The sequence below is a fragment of the Lathyrus oleraceus genome, chromosome 2, assembly GCF_024323335.1.
Source record: "Lathyrus oleraceus cultivar Zhongwan6 chromosome 2, CAAS_Psat_ZW6_1.0, whole genome shotgun sequence".
In the NCBI taxonomy this organism is placed as follows: Eukaryota; Viridiplantae; Streptophyta; class Magnoliopsida; order Fabales; family Fabaceae; genus Lathyrus; species Lathyrus oleraceus.
Window position 1 is genome coordinate 466,966,740 of NC_066580.1, and position 21,088 is coordinate 466,987,827.

The 21,088-nt window shown below is 34.9% G+C and overlaps 1 protein-coding gene across 1 annotated transcript; it reads right to left on the reverse strand.

Annotated features, from left to right (window-relative positions):
• Positions 1-7,462: 7,462 nt before the first annotated feature.
• On the reverse strand, positions 7,463-20,342 carry LOC127120446 (suppressor of RPS4-RLD 1). Its single transcript, XM_051050873.1, has 23 exons — positions 19,955-20,342; positions 19,743-19,852; positions 18,445-19,082; positions 18,327-18,371; positions 18,104-18,205; positions 17,940-18,020; positions 17,169-17,235; positions 16,758-16,858; positions 16,548-16,655; positions 16,142-16,212; positions 15,946-16,002; positions 15,490-15,598; positions 15,334-15,414; positions 13,986-14,072; positions 13,526-13,732; positions 12,278-12,612; positions 9,934-10,020; positions 9,763-9,862; positions 8,819-8,910; positions 8,701-8,739; positions 8,483-8,573; positions 8,169-8,266; positions 7,463-8,081 (listed from the first exon to the last, which is right to left on the reverse strand). The coding sequence occupies exons 1-23, from the start codon at positions 20,074-20,076 to the stop codon at positions 7,793-7,795; spliced, it is 3,117 nt and encodes a 1,038-aa protein (XP_050906830.1). The 5' UTR covers positions 20,077-20,342; the 3' UTR covers positions 7,463-7,792.
• Between the last annotated feature and the right edge of the window lie 746 nt (positions 20,343-21,088).

Here is a 21,088-nt window from a genome sequence, read left to right on the forward strand (position 1 = left end):
GTACTCGGAGTTATCAGAGGGTTGTAGGTGGAAGACGAAGCAGGCCACAAGAATCATCACACTATTGACGGTAATATGCATTGGTCTTTTAATGTTTCTATGTCATTTTTATTTCATTTTTGCAACGCCCTTAATGATGATTTATGTGTTCCAACACTTTTCAGGCTTGGATCCTCAGCACTTCTCATGCATCTCCAGTTGGTCGTGTTTACCGACTTACACTAAGTATATGTCGTGTGCTTATGCATTTGCCCCGTTTAGAGAGAATAAGATGATAGAGTCGTTCAGCGTGTATCTTGACCGCTTGGTTTTCCAGGATATGCAATTCAACAGTTATGTCGATCACTGTGAGACGCGTCTATTTGACGACATAGTGTTATACTCTAGATGGTTGGCTTACGGCTCACGTCTCACATTTCCTTATCTACCTGAACGTGTCATGCGGCAGTTCAGCTACATTCAAACTATTCTCAGACACGTTGTTGTCTCTACTCCTCCTGCTATGACATGTAGATATATGGGATGCCATGTTTGATTATTATCTTAGTCATCTAATACAAGAGGAGGCACGGAGTATCATAGCTGCGAGCGACTAAAGCTACTTCGACAGGTACATCAGGTGGTTCTTCAGGATATCACATATGTATATGGTGCAGGTTGCTCCAGAAGATCCATCGAGGTCAGCTAATCAGAAGATACTAGAGGAGAAGTGGCACAGTTAGATCATACTCATGATATCTTGCCTAGATGTCATTGCATAGTGGAGATTGTGTAGGCATGCGTTGACAAATGTATCTTCCCTGATGGGCCTGATGTGAGGTAAGTCCTAGATGTCATTATGACACGGACACGAGAGACATTGATGTACCAGAGATAGTGCTAGAGCAAGGAGAGTAGAAGAGCCCGAGAAACTATAGTTCGACATATGCAATAGTATATAATAGTTGTACTTTGTATTCATTATGGATTGTATTTTATTTTTACTTCATTGTATTTATCATGTATTTTGACTTTATTTATATATGTCATTTTTGAACCATCTAGATTTATACATGTCATTTTTGCATATCGATTATATGGTTTAAATCTCATCACATAACAGGGTTCTTAACGTTTATAAATCATCACTTTCATCTACATAAACCATAAAGCAAACATAATTTGTATTTTTCTCATAGGGTACGGAGACGCATCTCCGTAAACTCTAAATGGAGATGCATCTCCGGATCAATAAATGTGTAAAATGTCTTGCATTAAGAAATGCATGGGGTATGTAATATTTCGGAAATGCGATTCTGAATCATTTAACATTTTAATTTAAAGTGAAATGTACCCTAAGATGTATCTCTAAAATCTGAGGGACATTTTAGATTTTTCAGAAGATATTTTTTGACCCCATAGGATGGGATAAGAAATTTTCAATAATATTAGAGTGATCATTTAACTAAGATAAAAATCATCACTGCCCTAAGATTTTTTAATTGAACCATGAAAAGTTGGGGACTCTAAAATCATGCATTGTGGGAGACAATCCATGTTTTTAAGTTAACATTTAGATTTATTTTTCTGTCATTAGAAAAACTTGTGAAGCCATCTCAAAAAGAGTTCAAAGAAGTTGGAAGTTGTAAGACCTGAAATGTGTGTCACCCCACTCTAATACAAGTGGTAATCAATAAGGAAGAATCTAAATCCCTTGGTTAATTAGGTCGTTGTATCACCTTAGTTGAAGTTGTAACACAAATTTAATTTTCTAGAAAAGAGTTCAGTGAGCAATTTATCAAATGGTTGAAAAACAACTGCTAAACTTGACATAAGATATATCACTATCAGGAAGTTTTACCTCGTATCCCTACAATTGTACCCATACCCCTACGATTAATTTTTATGGACCAAAATACCCTCGTATAAATAGGGTATATTTTCCAAAAATTGAAATTTTTTTCATTTGCACCTGAAGACTTCTGGATCAGCAATTTTGGCCTTGTAAATCGGAACACTAAGAGTAAGTCTTCCGGTTCACAAGACATATACAGGAACACTTTCCAGAAGACTTCCGGTTCGCTGCAGTTTGGGGACATTGAACCGGAACTCTTTAAGAAAGTCTTCCGATTTGGAAGAGTATATACCAGAATTCTTTCTTAAAGACTTCTGATTTGCATTCATTTAACCGGAAGTCATATGGGAAGTGTTCTAGTACTCAACCTAGTTTTTTTTACACCGAAACTCTTTTAAGAAGTGTTCCGGTGCGTTTTTTTTGTTTTTTTTATTTATTTTTTATAATATATTTTTTTAATTATTTTGTTATAATATTTTTTTATAGTGGTTCGAAGACGAGGTGCAGACGGTAGGATTCTAGACCGCAATTTAGGACGGGGCACGTCTTCATCTGTAATAGAGTCGATTGGCTATCCAGGAGGGTCGTACGATACGTCTCTTTTGGTAAAGTACGAGCATCATGTTGCTCTCCATTTATGGTTTGGTGAGCTAAATAAATGATGTAGATTTGAAATTGAATAATATTGAATATTTTATATTGTGTTTTATAATATGTGTTTTAATTGTTTTTAGGAAAGAGGTCCGAAGAAAAAGTTAAAGGTTGTTGGACACGGACTTAAGCTGACATCGAGGGTTCCACTAGCTCTTCCACAACAGGTGGAGAGTTGGGTTTCTAGGTTTGGATTATCTTCACTTCAGAGAACTAGTTTGAACAAGATAGACACAAATCTGGTATCTGCATTTATGGAAATATGGCATTTAGAGACATCTTCATTTCACATGTCGTTTGGTGAAATGAGCATTACTTTGAATGACATCTCATGTCTGCTTCACTTGCCCATCAGGGGTGTGTTCTGGAGTCCTCAGGATGTCACTGAAGAGGTTGATGTTGAACTTGTTGTTGACTACTTAGGAGTGTCACATGGTGAGGCACAATCACATGTTCGTAGTTGTAGGGGTTCTTATTATAAATTGGAGTGGTTATACGATTTATTCGTACAACATGGAGTTGCTTCTAGCTGGGCATATGGGACTAGAGCATATTTATTGATGTTGGTAGGTTCCACAATTTTTGCCGACAAGACATTTACACTTGTCGAGGCACGATATCTCTTACTATTTACAGACTTAGATAGATGTTCGGGATATAGTTGGGGAGCATCTGCATTGGTTACCCTATACAGATACCTTGGAGATGCGTCCATGTTCAGTTGCAAGCAGCTCGGTGGATATCCTACTCTCCTACAAGTATATAGTTTAATTTTGTTTATTAAGTGTTGGATTCATTTTATAAAGTATGTTAACTTAATTTATTTATTTTATTATGTTTTTATTTTGTAACAGTGTTGGACTCACGAGTACTTTCTAACTTTTGGAAAAAGAGGAGAGAATTGGAAACCAGCTGATAATTATGGTCTTCCTCGAGCGATGAGATGGTCCTATAGGCAAGGAGTCCATTTGAGGATCATAGAGGATGGCGTCAGTTTGATGAGTTATGTCTGTACAGGGGGTGTTTGAAGTGGGGTGACACAGTTGTTCCATATTTTCCTGACATATGTTTACGTTAGTTCAGGTACAAGCAGTATGTTCCATCCCCGCCTCTTGATTGTATGATGGCTACTGATATTGATGTTGATTGGATTGGATACCATTAGAGCGTTCTTGTTATGATCCGTCCAACTACCATGGCAATCACTCCATCTGATATAGAAGATGGTTATCTGGAGTGGTATTATTGTGTTTCGCATCCACGTTTGGTCCCTCCCCATCGTGTCGAACCAAGAGAGGTATCAGTTCCTGTTTACGACGCAGGACCATCTGATCCTAATTGGGCTCGTGTATCTACATTGATTCATCGTTATCTGAGACAGGTTAATACCGAAGAGGAAGATCCACAGTTTGCTGATTTATTTGAAGCTTTGCCTATTTCTCGTTCACATTAATTTATGTATTAAGTTTTAGAACTGGATATAATAGACATAATATAATATTCATGTTTTGATTACATATTCATGTTTTGATTACATATTCATGCTAATATAGGCGTAAATAATTGTCAATGTTGTAGACGTCCTGCAAATCCTAACATCCAAGACGTTGTTGCTTGACAACGAAACTTCTTCCAATCTAATGTGACCGGTGGCAACGGAAACCCCTCTTTCATGTTAACCTGATAACAATAATTAAAACATATATTTAGTAAAGTGAAATAATTAAAACAGTAAGTCATATAAAATAAAATCCGTACCTGAACCCAATGATTTTAGTTAACAAAATCAATGCAATAAATGGAGATATTTGGTGAATGTGAACTTGTCATAGGAAAGAAAGTCATGCACGGATTGCCTAAATAGACAAGTACAACATTATAGTGATTCGCTATCAAGTAACCCATATTTGGTAGAGTCAACCATTTTTCTGGTGGTTGTGAACCAAAGGATTCTATCATCAAAGATTCTTTCACTTCTGACAACCGATTACAAAATAACTTGTCATACAAAGTTGACATATCCTTGTCTATTATTTCCAACCCCAAGTGTCGGCGAACCATTGACCAACCATCCTCACCATATCCATGCAATGATGCAATGACTCTAAATTCACAATTACCATCTGATTCAACATTAACTACATCTTCAATGTATGACCTAATATGATTAGGAAATTGAAGAGTGGAATGTTTCTTTGATTGTGGTTGTTTCTTTGATCATTTTAACTTCTTCGAAGTCTGTGATGGTTGAGATTGCCTTTGTGAAGATTGAGTTGCCTTATCAACATACTCATGATACGAAGGGTCCCTATAAACATCATATGTTGCTAGTTTTTTCTCTTTCTTCTTCACTCCTCCTTTGGTTTTTAATTTCTCGGGTGGTGGACACAATGGAGTCATTGTGGGGTATGCAAGTTCACAAATCTTACTCTTTAATGCCTTTTTCCCAATAACATCTAATGACCTAAACCGTTTCCATAATTCATCTATTGCACAAGTCATATCCACCTCTGATCCATCATCTGCACCTACCTCTAACTCAACTTCCATAGTTAATTTCCTCCAATGAACATGAACAGCATCTATGGGTATCGGTACACCACCTAATACGTATCTTCCTAACTCACAAGCATAAGGTAATCCATTAGATGTTCTAAGAGTACAACCACATATTTGCCTATTAGTTCCAACATAATCAACTCTCAATAACTCATCAGTAATACGTCTCAAAGCAGCTCGAGACACTGAACCACGCAAATTACCATAAAATGGACTTATATGCACGTGCTCAACTTCGTAAAAACTTTTTTGAAAAGAAGCTTTGATGTTGCCCAGTTGTAACCTCAAGTTGTTATTCATAGCTTCCCAACATTTGACCATGTCACCTATATTATTTCCTAACATTTGCTTTAACTTCCAATGAGTAGATTCAACCTAAAAATAACATATTAAAAATATCACATATACAAAAAATACATAGAAAAAATTATAACACGTACCGGTTAGTCGTCGTGTTATCCAAATGTAACACTCGATTAATCCATGCTCCAACAAATCTCTGTCTATGTGGAGTCAACCATGTGTCTTTCACTTGATTAATAAATTCACTATAATCAACACATTCATGTTCAAGTTGATGCAACTGTTGACCATACCTAACCTCATCACTAGCCCAAACAGCTTCCATCCATAATATATCTATCATCTTTTGCAGGTCATTCACCACATATTGTTTGCATTTTGCATCAACGTTTTTGTTAATGTGAAATCTACATAGAAAATTAATTGACATGGGAAACACAATTTCAATTGTTTTCATCAAAGCAAGATCTCTATCTGTCAAAATCACTTGTGGACACAAATCTTTCTTCACAAATAATTCTTTAAGTTTCTCCAATACCCAGCAAAAATTATCTGTCTGCTCAGACTCCATATACGCAAATGCGACAACAAAAGTTATCAGTTGATGTCATGCCAACAATTTCAAACAAATGTTGTCTATATTTGTTTGTCTTGTAGGTGCTATCCATAACTAACACAATAGAAAAAATATTCAACAACTTAATTGAATCAGGATGGGTCCAAAATATATCTCTCACAACTTCCGAGTCATCCTTTTTTCTACTCTAATACGCATAGCATGCATACTCAATAAGCTTAAAGAAATGTTGTATCTCACTTCTAGGACCTCTTATCTCTTTTTCTATCATACTCTTATGCTTGTATATTTGTGCAATCCGAGTGACATTCTCTAGATCCCGGTCTTGCGAGGAAAGCAATATGTATTTTGGTGGTACATATCTCTTTATCAAACCAGTGACATGTTGCTTCTCATTTGTAGTCAACCTACCAACAAATGAATGACCTTCTAATCTATCAGGTAAACCATGATTATGGACCCCACATTTTACATCAATCTTCCAACCAGACTCATCTTTCGCCGGAGTCGACCTAATTTTAAATGAGCATCCACATTTCTTGGTAGCACTTTGGGTTCCACTATCAGTATCCTTGTATTTCACACCTTTAACGGTTACTTTATTATCGATTCCAACCTCTTTAATTCATCTGATCACCTCTTCTCGTGTACCAAATATTTGAGTCGTTAAAAACGCATCAGAAGTATCTACACATATTTGGGAAAGATTTTTCATTCCTACACAATAAAAAAAAGTCAAGAAAAAAAAATGCAAACCGGAAATCTTCAAAGAAGAATTCCGAAATACATAAATATAATATCGGAAGTCTTCAAGGAAGAGTTCCGATTTATGTCACTTTGTTAACCGGAACACATAGCAAAAGTGTTCCGAAACATTTTTTTTTTATAAAAAAAAAACTGAACTCTTTACGTAAGTCTTCCAATTTAGTGTTTGCAGTGTTTCGAATGTCTTTTTCAAAGTCTTTCAGTTTGAAAAAAATACATGGTTGCTTTTTTTCAAGAATTCCGATACAATGATGGAATGTATAATTTTCGGAAATATCAACTGAATGGTTAAAAATAAAATGGTAAATTGGTTAAAAATAATTAAGGATAAAATGGATATTTTAAAAAAATTGTTCGGATATTAGTCTAAGTGTAGGAATATGAAGTAAAATTTCCTTACTATCAACATTGAGTTGCTTGTTTTAACACACTTAAGTCCACGAGAATCCAATACTCTATCACCTTCGATTTAAATCCAAGCTTAATTCCAAAAATAAACTCACCATTTGTAACATGCTACGTTTTTTAATTCCAAAAATAAACTCACCATTTGTAACATGCTACGTTTTTTAATTCCAAAAATAAACTCACCATTTGTAACATGCTACGTTTTTTAATTCCAAAAATAAACTCACCATTTGTAACATGCTACGTTTTTTGCCATGTCCCAAATACAGAAGCACCTTCTGTAATACTATACTCCATTATAATACAGTGTGTGTGCGGGCGGAAGAGTGTATATATTTTTATTAGGCAGGCATAAAAGGTACAGATTGAGCCTAATACTCCATTCATATGCTATGTTTCTCTTTATTGTGAAATAACATACATAAAAGGTAACTTCATCGCCTAATGCCTAAAATTACATTAATTTACAGATTACAATAGCATATTATTACACTTGATATACTTTAAATAAATAAAAAAATAGTGTACATATAAAGCCTCAATTGGAAGATCACTGAGTCGATGCTTTCTAACAGGTCTATTGCTTTCCGCGTAAGGTTGTGAAAAATGAGCAGCAATATTGTTATTATCCAACCATACAGATACCTTAAATATGCGGTATGCCATGGACTCACCTAGCCATTGTTTCCAAGAGTTCATTCATCATAAGTGCTCAGGGCAGTAACAACCGACCCTGTTGTTGCAAAAGTTGAGGCGACATCATGATAGTCTTTCCATGAGGTTGTCACCTTCAGAGATGGGTATAGCCAACTTTTGACCGAATCCACAAAAGAATTTGGATCCAAGTTCAAAATGGCTTCCCAATCAGCTTGGAAACCCTGTGGGATGCTTCCTGTGAACTCCATATTAGCAGCAAGTAACAAACCCAGCATAACTACAAATCCAACTGCAGCAGTTCCTCTAGATAGTGGCATAAAATTGTACCTGAAAAACGACGTGGATGGATTTAAAGAAATCATTGCAAATGCTCCAAGAGACTAAAATAATTTACATATTTTGATAATGTCATACCAGTAATATGTCATCTTTAAAATTGCATCTCTCACATTTTCAAGCACATCAAAATCAGTAGATCCATAATTCTCACCACAGTAAGCATTGCAGAGAGCCTAACAAAAACAGTACCAAGCAAGGTAAGTTTCCACTTATCATCAAGGAATTTTAATTATAAAGAACATATTTTCTACTATTCTAATGAAACGTAAAGAATAAATACTGCCAACAAATTTCAAAATAATTCCCATGGAAGCATCAGAAACAAGCCACATAACATAAATTGGATGGATTGGGTAAATATCAATTGACTAAAAAATTTGGCAACATACTTCCCACGCCATTGCCATTTCTGCATCATAATCTTCCCATCTGGCAGGTGTACAAGGTGTTCTAATGGCAAAGTCAAAACCATGTTGCCCCCTGAATATTCATCAATTCCCACAATTAAATTAAAATATACAGGTACCTAAGCTAAATTTAAGTAGCAAGAAAAGGGAAATAGGGATCAAAATAACTTGAACTTTTACAAAACATGTATTTAGCTTACATTTTTACAAGTGTAATCCTTGTCCCTTCAAGCTGTTTCCTGTAGAAGCATTGACATCCAGAGGTAAGCATTATAAACATTTGATCCCACAGGCTATACTTTCACTATGCACACTTACCCTTCAAATGCAGTACTGTTGCACCAAGAAGCCGACCAGAAATCCTCACCAACAACATTATAAAGGTCAGAGCATGACTTTGCATGCACGATCTGCACATCAAATAGTTAACTTTCCAGCTTAGAAAAATAAAAACATTGACTTTCCAATTTCATAAAAGCATGGAATATTGAAATGCTAACCTTCAAACTGCTATTTGAAAAAAAAAATAACATGTATCATCCAACAGGAAGCCATTATTAAAAATATGCAACAATCACAAGCAAAATGAAGAGAATCTAGGAGAATTTATTCATAAAAAAGGATTTGCATGTTTCCACTTCCAATAAATTAATTGAAAATTGAACATTATAACTAAAAATAGCAGATTACATGTTTCATAGGTATAATCTAAAACCATTGATGCAGCTTTAGCTAACAACTTCATTTTCTAAGATAATTGGTTCTTTGCATTTAATGGAAGCATCTAATGGTAGGAGCTATGCCTTCCCCCACTGTTCAAAAAAATCAGGGGAGTTTCAGCATACAGCCAAAACGAGCTTGTGTATTGTCCATGTTTCAAGCCTGAGTCTTAAAAGAGGAATGTCGATGACTCAAAAACATTTGCATCCTATCGCTTAACTACCTATGCTTTAACAATAGTATATCTGACTCAACCCACAAGTATTCGGAAATGTTGTCAATGATGCAACTTGAAAGTTTCAAATATCTATGTTACTTGCACACCACCTATATCTATGTAGTATTTATAAAAGAAATAATGTATATTCTTCCAGTGCAAAATTTAGTGCATCACCCAACGAAACAATATAGACGTGCATTACCCAATATGGGAAAATAAAACAAACTTTTCAAAGCTATACAAGTCATGGTCACAAGTTAGAGGCCCCGTGCAACATAGAAACACAAAGAAGAAAATATATAGATCAATGGAAACAAAGCACCTTTTCTAATTTCCCATCTTTTGAAAGATGAATGATCTGATCAGTTTTCCCGTGGACATAAGATCTCTCTTTCATGACAGTCTTTGCAATTTCTAAGGTCCTGTGGCATTTAAAAAGAATGAGCATTCCAAAGCCAGTCAGCCAAAATAGAATAAGAAAAAGTTTCTTCACCTTTCATAGTTTGGAAAGTAACGAACAACTTTGGCTTGTCCCAGAATCATGGGTGTGTGAGAACCAAATCCAGAGTTAAACTCCTCACTGCAGTGCAAAAACAACAAATAAAAATCCAAATCAATAGTTCAATTTGATTAAAGTCCAATGTAATAATCTGAAGAGAAACTGGGAAAGTTAGCCAAATATTGCAGCAAGCAAGTAAATACTTAACATGCCTAGACCAATATAATTATCACCCTATTTTCATAAAAACAGCATAAAGAAAATTTAGCTGCCCCTCGAATTTTTCAGAATTTGAATAAATATAAACCAATCTTGCGCAAAAAAAAATAATAATAATAATAAAATTAAAAAAAAAAAACTACCATTTAAAGCCAAAAAGTGGAAAACAATACAAAGGTAAAATTTACTTTCGAGTCACCCTTGCTCTATGGAATACTCATTTTTGTTCATTTTCTTTCTATTGTTACTTATGCCCTTCAAGTTTCTTAGCAAGTCCAACTACACCTCTTTTATATTCCTTCTTTTGCCCAAAATTGTTTGATGTCCTTAATACAAGACATCAACGTAGAGAGCTAAATAAAACCATAATACAGCCTTTGCAAAAACAAAAAACAATCATACAGTTTTTTATCAACCATATAAAAATCTCAATGCAAATGAATAACTACAAACATCCACAAAAGCATACAAGTTAAGCTAACATATACACAACAATCACTTAAGGACTAAACTCAACAATTAGAATTAGAATATAAGGGACAACTTACATGTACAATATTAAGTGGAATAAATCATGAAAATTACTAATAAAATATCCAATGAGGTTTTATCAGAATTATTCATTAATAAAATAACAAATAGTTTAAACATGGTATCGAAGTGGGGGAAATTCTACTGTGAATAGGTGGTCCACCATACTAGTACTTGAAAATTGTCCGAAATTTTGATGATGATTGACATCGGCCCCTAGAACATGCCAATTTCACATCCTCCTTGTAATGTTTAATATAATGACCTAATCAATGACTTTGGCAAAAACAAGAGAAAACATAAATATGTGCTTCAAAACTCAACTCATTTGTTTTCACTTGTTTTTGTCAAACCGGCACTGATCAAGTCACCGGCTAAATCGTGGCGAATAAGAGGAATGTGAGCTTCTTCTTCTTCTAGTGCGATGTCATTTATTGTAAGTATTTTGAGCTTTTTTTCAGGTACTGGTCCACAATGGGCTGCCTTTCAACATGATGGTCCGCTGTAGAACTTTCCGTCAAAGGGATACCATCCTACACGACCTGTCCCATCACTATTTTTTTGCCAAGTTCACTTGTGCTTGGGACTGTACAATAGTAATTTTATTCAGATCGATCACTTTTCCAAATTCCACCATGATGTTTACTCTTGTTAACACGTGAGGTCTACATACCACCTTCCTACCATCTGATTGTCACGCTGGTGGTCAAGTTTGGTTCCCCCGCTCTACCAGGTTTTCTTGGGACCAATTTAAGTTTGTGGGTCTTTCATTTGAGTTTGATTCTAGCCACGTTTGCAGCTCCAGCAAAAGCTACCTCACACATTCTTCTTGGATCAATCCTTGTTTCTCTGATCCGACCTACAGCTACACATGTTTATTTGGGAGGAAAAAAAACTGGTTTTGGCATAGCTGTGGTTTGACAATAGATTTATCTCAGCTCGGGTTGGCACTGATTGTCCTGTCGTTTTGCACTGGTTTTGTTTCAGTTGCAGTTTAACACTAGTTTTGTCTAAGTTGTGTGTTAGTATAACTTGTGTAATTCCCTTGGCATCAGTTTTTGACTCAGTGACGACCAGACACCAGTTTGATGTCCCAATTGGGGTCTGGGCCCCAGTTTTTATTTCTTTAGAGTAAATATATAACAAGCTTTAGCTTGATGATTTAGAAAGTATTTCATAATATGTCGGTATAATCGTAGAGTATCTTAGATTATCTCATAGGATAAGTTTCTAAAATTAGAATATCTTAGATTATCTCTTAAGATTAGTTTCAATATTTCTTAGATATTATCATGTTTTATTTTCTATTTAAGTAGGGTGAGAGCCTTGTATTAGTACAAATAAAGGTGCTGCTTAATTATTTTTAGTAAAACATCAAACCATAATCAACAATCATATCAAACCATAATAATAGTCTAAGTCTATTCTTTTTCTGAAGCCCTATAATGTCAACAAAGACTTCAAAGAGCATGCACACAACAATGATAATCAAGAGCAATTGGACATTCCAAACATATAGAAAAACATGTAAAATAATCAAATGCATGAACAACAGAACATGTAAAGTCTGACACTTAAGATGGTCTACCTCAACTTGTTCACCCACACAACAGGGTCACAAGGCTCGGAAATCTGTCTCCATCTAACAGCTATTGAGTAAATATCTTTCCATGACATGTGACGGCTGGAAAGTTTATCATCTACAATGCCAGATGAAGATGTTTCCAAGGCACTACTTGTACTACAACCTGCACCTCCCCTATTCTGACTAGGCATGTTAAATCTTTCCCTCCTTCGAGCCCGTTTGCCATGCTTAGAGTTTGAGTTGGTTTTAGTAGAAGATTTCCATTCCGCTTGAAGGATACGCCAAATCTTGGAGACCTTTTGTGCAACTTCAATAGCAGCAAATCCTGCCATTCGATGCTGATAAATAAGGGGGGAAAAGACAAAATTAGAGACATAAATACATTAAAAGATAGAAATGCCATCAATATGAGAATAACTATGAACATTAGTTAGCTGCAATGTGCTTAAAATTCAAACATTAAAAACTTACAAATACTTAGAATTGAGTCTAAAGATTAAAATATTAATATGATAATGGTCTCAAATGAAAATTTAATATGAATGTGTCATTTTTTCAGTACTAGAGATCATAACTTTATAAGGAGAAAAATCACACTTATAAAAAATGACTAGACATGTCAACACAACATCCCACAGACCATGACAAATCAATAAACCATGTAATTGATAAAAACTAAAAAATTCACATTATGATATATTCAAGGATCATTGGACTTCATGAAAAAGTGGGTTGGATGTAAATCAACCCCACAAAACAGGCTTGTAAAGTGAAGGATGCCCACCATTTATAAACACTATTCGGGCCATATCACCTTCCAATGTGGAACTCTCAATACACGCCTTTCTCAAACTCAAGATTGGACATCTAGAGCATGACCCAGGTGACACAATAACAGGTGGCACAATAGATCTAGGATAGGCTCTGATACCATATAAGAATTTTGGATTGGATCAAAGTCATCCTTACAGAATTGGTTAATAAGATGACGGATGCCCACCACTTATGAACATTGTTAAAGCGATAGTCCATGTGGAACTCTCAACAGACTCGATGGCTGCTGCATTCCGCAGCAATTATCAAATTAATGAAGGGGGTTTATTAATGGTCAAAAGCCTCTCTGGAGTCTATTAGGACAGACAAAAAGTAGGAAAAAGAAATCCGTGTACGAAGGATCTCACAGAAAACATAAGAAAACAAAAGAGATTAGTAAGCCACAGGAAATAGACAGTAACATATAATTCACTTTACCTGACGTCTATTAGGCAGGAAACCAGGACAGTCATATTGGATTTTCTTGCCAATGGAGTCTGCAGCATGTATTAGAGAAGACTTCTGCTTTGTAAGAGTTATTTCTTGCTTTCTGAGCTTTCCCTTTCTTAAAGATTCACGCAGAGGAGGTTGCCTGTAAACCTTTTCACATACATTCTTCGGATGCAATCTTTTGCACCAGTACTCCTGAATATAAAGAAGGCACAAATAAATATTGCAAAATAGTGAATCAAGGCATTCAAAAAAAATGCTTCTGAAACCAGCAAAGAAACTCAAGTTATAAGGCAAGCAAGAGGTGCAAGTTTCTGGCATTCAGATGCCAGGGCAATGATACCATGATTCCAAATTGTTCAGTCCATGTATCCCACAACACATTAAGTTGGACCAAATTAAGAACAAACGTATCAAAGAAAGGTGAAATAAAAATCATAACCTTTACCTTAAAAAGTGGATCAATATCCCCATCAATATCAAACCAGCAAAACTCACTGTTAAACTTTGAGGCCGTGTAAAGAGCAATCTCTTTCTGCAATTGAAGAAAAGTTTGAATCACATAAATGAACCAGACTCTTAATGGTAAAACATAAAAGGACAATGTTGACTGTATTACACAGATACATAGAAGTTCGAAAATTGGATTTCATAAAAGGGAGGCCCAATTCACAAGGCTTCCCCACCAAGCGGGGATTTGAGAATGTAGATGTACACAGTCTTACCCCAGCAAGCAGAGATAGATACTGTTTTCCAAGACTTGAACAAGATTTTGTCTCTTGTATGTATTTAGTGTGCACATCTAAAATTTAGAAAAGCACAAAATTGACCCTTATGCACCCCTATAATTATAGGGAAATATTCAATATCCCCACTTTGTATTCTCACACAACTCATAGCCCCTCATACATATCTTTAATCATTTGAATGTAAGTAATCACAACTTCTTTCTTCTCTAATGCCTTCCACAAAACTTATCTAGGAAATCTATCGCGTCTTTCACAAATCAATGAAAACCATGTGTCGGTCTTTCTTATTCCCTTAAAACTTCTCTATCAATCTTTGTAGCAAAGCAACCATATAGCTTCTATAAGCGATCTTTGGTATAAACCAAATTGATTTTCCATAATGTAGGTCTCTTGGTTTAATCTCTGCATTACTACTATCTTCCAAAACTTCATAGTATGACTTGCAAGTATACTTCCTCTATAATTTCATAATTTCACCTTTGCTCTTCAAAATAGGGATTAAAGTATTCCTCCATTCATTTGGCATGGTCTTAGACCTCATCCTCATAATCATATCGAACAATTTGGCGAGTCATCTTAGCTACCAATCTTACCAATAGTAATACTATCACCTTCAATGCTTCTTTTACATCAGATTCTTAAACTCTTCAATAATAGGAGTAACTGTAATCCTCCTTTCTAATGTTAAATCCATTGAAGTCCAAAAAATACTCATGTCCTTCATTAGAAACATTTATAAAAAATACTCTACCATCTTCCTCAATATCTTGTTTTATGACTGATACCATTCTAATGTTAAATCCATTGAAGTCCAAAAAATACTCATGTCCTTCATTAGAAACATTTATAAAAATACTTTACCATCTTCCTCAATATCTTGTTTTATGACTGATACCATTCACTCCTCATTCTTAATACATATTACTTGGTGTATGTCTCTTGGTTTTCTAATCCTACTTTTAGCAAGTTCGTAGATATTATGTTATTAAACTCTAAGCTTAAAAAGTTGCAAGACATTATGGAATATACTATTTCAGTGGAACAAACCTGATAAAAGGCAAGACACTGGAGCACAAACTTATCCATCGAGTCCAATTCCAAATCCAGTGCAGCATCATAATCCTTGACCTGAGACCATCAAATAAAGTTGTTGATTAAGGAATGTAACAGCAATGCTCCCAAAAGCTAAAATTAAAATCTTACCGCCTCTTTGTATTGTCCGACAGCATGGTAGCATGCAGCTCGTAAATATAAGGACTCAATGTTGGCACCATCAATATTCAACCCCATTGTCAAATCTTTGATAGCTTTCCTGTCACAGTAAATCCCAATTTATGTACATACTCTACAACCAGCCAAAATTTACTAGGCTGAAACCATCCTCCTAATAAGATCCAATTCAGTTAATGTAGTGAAAAACAACAATCAATCAATGTTTTCCCTCCATGACAACTCCAAAGTACCTAAAAGTAGCCTCAACTTTTTTTTACTTCCTGAATGGTTTCAGCATATTTTATATTCTAGTTCTAAGTTTTATTTTATAACAGCACGTACGTCTATCAGCATATCAACAATACAAATGAAAGCTCGCAGCAAGAAACAGTCGGGTCAAACAAATTCAATCTCTAACTTATCAGCAGTTATGGTTTGCATAAATACCTATGCTCTCCCATTGCATGGAACAAAAGGCCTCGCAAATGATAAGCTCTTGCAAACCTATCATCAAAACTCAAAAGTAATCAGCCTCAGATAAAGAGCTAAAGGGAACAAACTACATCAACTGTAATAAAACCAGAGGAAACAGAGATTATGTGATTATGTAATTATGTAATAGTGTTTCATTCACAACACTTACCTCCCGTCAATTTGCAGCACTTCAGTTAGACACTCAAAAGCTTTTGTCGGATTTGACAAATCTTGATAGAACTGCCAAAAACCTTATATTCAGAATAAAACTAGCAAACGGTAACCTACTAAACAAATTACGCATACAGGTAACAAAAAAAAAAAGTAGATGCTAATTAAGCTGGCATGCGATGGAAACGTCAACTCATGTTAGATGAGTAAAATGTAACAGCGGCAGACAAAAAAACGTCATGGATAAGATTGATGAAAAGATATTATTAGAGACCAGAGTGCATACAAGTATACAACTAACCACAGTTCAAACACTATGAGTTTTGCAACCACATTACATTCAGTTGTGCAATGAGCCAACACTTAATCAATGCATACAATACTATAGTATAGTTCATAGATACCTGAGCCAGGTGTCCCCATGCTTCAAGGAAACTTCTATCAAGTTGAAGTGATTTTAGATGTGCTTCCTCAGCTTTCTTATATTCACCAATTGAAGACAATGCCAGGCCCTGTAAAAAGACAATGTTTGCACACCATGTAAAAGAGAAGAAAAAAATACATCAAGGGCTCTGAATGAACTGAGGATTTAAATATTAAGACTTAGGACCCACCAAATATGTGTAGGCAGACTTATTATCCCTGTCTAGCTGCACACAAGCAGAAAGGTCCTCGACTGCACTATTGAACTCTTTAAACTTGAAATTCACAATTCCTGTATTGAATGTTAATGAAAAACATACATTAGACTAGATGCATCATGCATATGAAGAGTTACTCACTATAAAAAATAATTAGTTCAATGTTATTACCACAATTATTTAGAATAAACTCACTAAATTAGATATTAACTATGACATATTAAACACATGCAGGATAATACCAATAATAAATAGTTCAAACTCATTTCACATAAAACCGGTGAAAGCTCTGTCTAGACTTTAAAGAGTTGCTAAAAGATACATGCATGCATCAATCACTTACTGAAAAAACAAGATGAAAACACTCGGTGTTAGACAAGATACCTCTCTCGTGTAAAATGTCTGCTGTGTTGGATTCAAACTCTAATGCCTTAGTCAAGTCTTCGATAGCCTGACATAGGAAACTGTGGTTAGTGTCACATTTATGGGTTGTTATTTGTGTAAGAAAATCATAATATACAATCAGAAGTGACTCAAGTAAGGCCTTACAAGGAGCGCCAAAAAAAAAAACTCAATCATTCATAGTGCATGGTGCAATAACATTAATCTATCACATTAAAAACCACACAACTCTGGACAACCACATTAGTCTAATTTAGACCGGAATAAATAAAGTAAAACACTTGAATACAACTCCATTTATACGGGTGGAACTGTTCTCTTATAAAAAATAACGTGTGCTTTTTGTCTAAAATTCAACAGTCTTTCCATTTTCAATCTAACCTCTTTGGTTACACCAAGAGTTGATTGAATGACGCGGGTCAGATGTATTGTGGGTCTGACTTTGAAGAAACATCGTATCATAACAAAAGAACAAAACCGGGTGCTTTAGGCACTGTACCTAAGTTCTCTCCATAAAGAAGAGATTTCAATCCGTATCAAACTCACACCACAGTTAAAGAAACAGGCATACAAAAATAAAAACCAAAAATTTTTGCCATTTAAATTTTCTGCAATAAATTTGGTCTACTTCATATTATTTGAGTGACCTAAAATAGCCAACTATTTAAACAACCACTGTGAGATTTCAATCAGAAATGGAATTTAGGTAAAACTTCAAAAAGTTAGAGATACTAAGATAGAGAAAGCACTCACCTCAACGAACTCCCCCAAGGCTGCTCGGGCCTGACCTCTCCTCTTCCATGCCTCACCAGCTGATGGATTGAATTGTATGGCCTAAGGTTTACAACACAGAAACTACTTATAAATTGAGGGGAAAAAACATCAATAAGCACCATTCCAATATTTTGTGTAAATACCTTGGTAAAATCATCTATGGCAGAATGAAGTTCTCTCTTGAATGCAAATGCTGTCCCTCTTCCTATCAGTGCCTCAGGATATGCAGAGTCTTCTTTCAATATCTGAGTGCATGATGGAGACAAGTCCACAGTTTGATATTTGATGATCAATAAAAAGAGGATACAATAACAAGTACATTAAAGGAACACTCCACAAGTATCACTATGGAAGACAACACTGCACCTGGTCAAAAATGGATATAGCATGAGCATATTTCCCTTCGTTAACCTGCAAATAATCACAACATCAATTATGCAATTAAACAGATAAATACTGCAAATCAGCAGTTGCGGAAACAAACCTCTGCTATTCCCCGTGAAAGCCGAAAATCTACACTTATAGACTTTGTCTTTGAAACCCGAGCAACAGAGAACTTTTTATTTTTCCTTGCTTCGCTACTTTTTTCACTGGGGAAAGTAAACTTAAAACTGGGCTTTTTAAGAATTTCAGGAGCATCATTTGAGTCACTTGATTCGCCGCTATTAGTGAATACTTTATCACATGATTCTGAATTATCACTTGAGTCATTACACGACTCAGAGTTATACCGCAAATTATCAATAACATCAGGACTTCCATTCACTTGGCCATCACATTTATTAGACTCTCTACCTTCACTATTTAATTCATTCCTTGCATCAAATTTATCAGTAGACTTTAGCAAGATCTCAGATTTATCAATTGTATTGCCACATAGTTTAGCCTGGCTCTCACAAATTTCAGTCATGTTCCTATTACATGAAGAATCTGATTTTGCTTGCGGCATGGGCAGTCCGTTGGTTTCATATGATGCATTGTTACCTTGTTTTGCTTTCACCAAAAGCTCTTCAAGTTCTAACAACTGCTTCAAATCTGCAGATTGATGCTGAGCATGTTCAAAGCCTTGCTCCCATACCACTAAAGCATCTGCTTTCCTTCCCAACGCAGAAAGCGCATGACCTATATAACAGAATGAAAAACAGTATAAAGTTTAAAAGCCACTGTCTATTTCAATGAGTTTTGTTATTTGAACATCAAAATACAGAGACCATAAGTAACACCGTATATGTTTATCTCTATCTTAAAAAACTAAAGGACGTCAAAACTTTGATGTCAAAATATGACTTCTCATTTCAACAATGAAACTTAATAAAAAATTAAGTGATGATAATTCATAAACAGCATCAATAACAACAACCAAGTCTTATCTCACTAAGTGGACTGGCTAAATGGATCAACTTTTGTCATAATGTTCTATCTAGGACCATGCTTTTATCCAAATTGTTAATCTCGAGATCTTTCTTAATAACTTCTTTTATAGTTTTTCTAGGACCTCCTCTATCTATAGCTTTTTGACTCCTCTACTTACCGCAGAATCTACGGCTCTTCTATCAACATGCTCAAACCACCTAAGTCTATTTTCCACCATAAACCAGCATCAATGAACCAATTAAAAACTTTAAGCAAAAATCCAAAGTCAAATTCAGTTATAATCCATCAACTATTCATACTAGAACTTAATACCACTTACCATGGTACTAACTACACATCAGATATTTTTATACAAACAATTTGATAAAGTAGATAAAGTTGAATGAAATCAATAAACAGCTGAAAAACCTTTGAGAATGTAAGCTTGAAGATGCAAGGAGTTAAGCTGAATCGCTCTATCGCAATCCTTAATCACATGCTTATGCAGTTCCAATTGGCTATAACAGAAGGCTCGGTTACTGAAAACAAGCACAAGAACAAAATTGAACAGGGAATTAGCAACATACACGAGACTAGTTAACATCATTGAAAATTGAATCGGATAGAAATGAAGATTGCACCAGATATCTTGAACAGCACCAGACTGAGAAACGAGTGAATCGAGGATTCGAATTGCCTTGGACCAGTCCTTGGAGCTACAGAGCTTGGCGAGCTCTGTCCGATGAGAGGTAACATGAGCCATTGATGAGAACGGATCAGAATTTTGCTAGGGTTCAGATGTGAAGGATTTTGGGGATAGACTTTGAAGATGTAGAAGGTAAGGGTAAAATGGGGATAATGGGTTTAACAGGAAATTGAGGTGAAGGAGCGAACGAGAGAATAAGGGTGGTGCGTGAAATGGAAATGGAATCACCCTTCACGCGTGGCGTACACGTGCGATAAAAGGATGGGTCGGCCCAAAGTTGGGTTTGGGTTTTTCAAGAACCGGAGTTTCTTACGAAAAAAACATGTAGAAATGAAGGATAACGATAATGTTTTTAGATGCTTTTATTAGTGGGGAGTTTATTGATGGGATATCTGTTTCTTCCCAATTTGTAAGAATGCATGATGTCAGTGATAAATTATAAAAAATGTAAAAGTGAATTATAAAATGTGTTATAGTTTATAGGGGATAAGGAAGGGATGAACTATTGTAGGAGCAAAGAATCAGAGTTATATTTTTAAAAAATTACAATTGATCTTATAATGTTAAAATTGTACAATCAGGCTTTGGGTGGGACCTAAAATTTTATTCGGACCTAAATTATAGTTTTATTTTTCAAATTTAATTTTGACTAATAAAATTTTAATTTTTAGTAAATTCGGTTAAATCAATTGACGGATAAATTCCATAAATTAATTTATTTAATATTTATTAAGTTAAATTTATAAAAATTACTTATTTTTATAAAATTTACAATTTTTTTATGTTTTTTTAAAACTATCAAAACTTAGAACAGCACAAACTATTTTTTTATTATAAAAAAATTATTATTACGTTATAATATTTTTAGTATCGTTTTACATAATAATTAGGAACAACAAATAAATAACACTTAAAATTTTATATTATATGTCATATAATATCATCATTAAATTATTAAATTATAAAAATGGTAATAACCTCCTACTCATTTTTATATGGGTCAGTTCAATAATAATAAAAACATATATTAGTTGAATTCGATCGGATTCAATTTTTGACGATCAAAGCA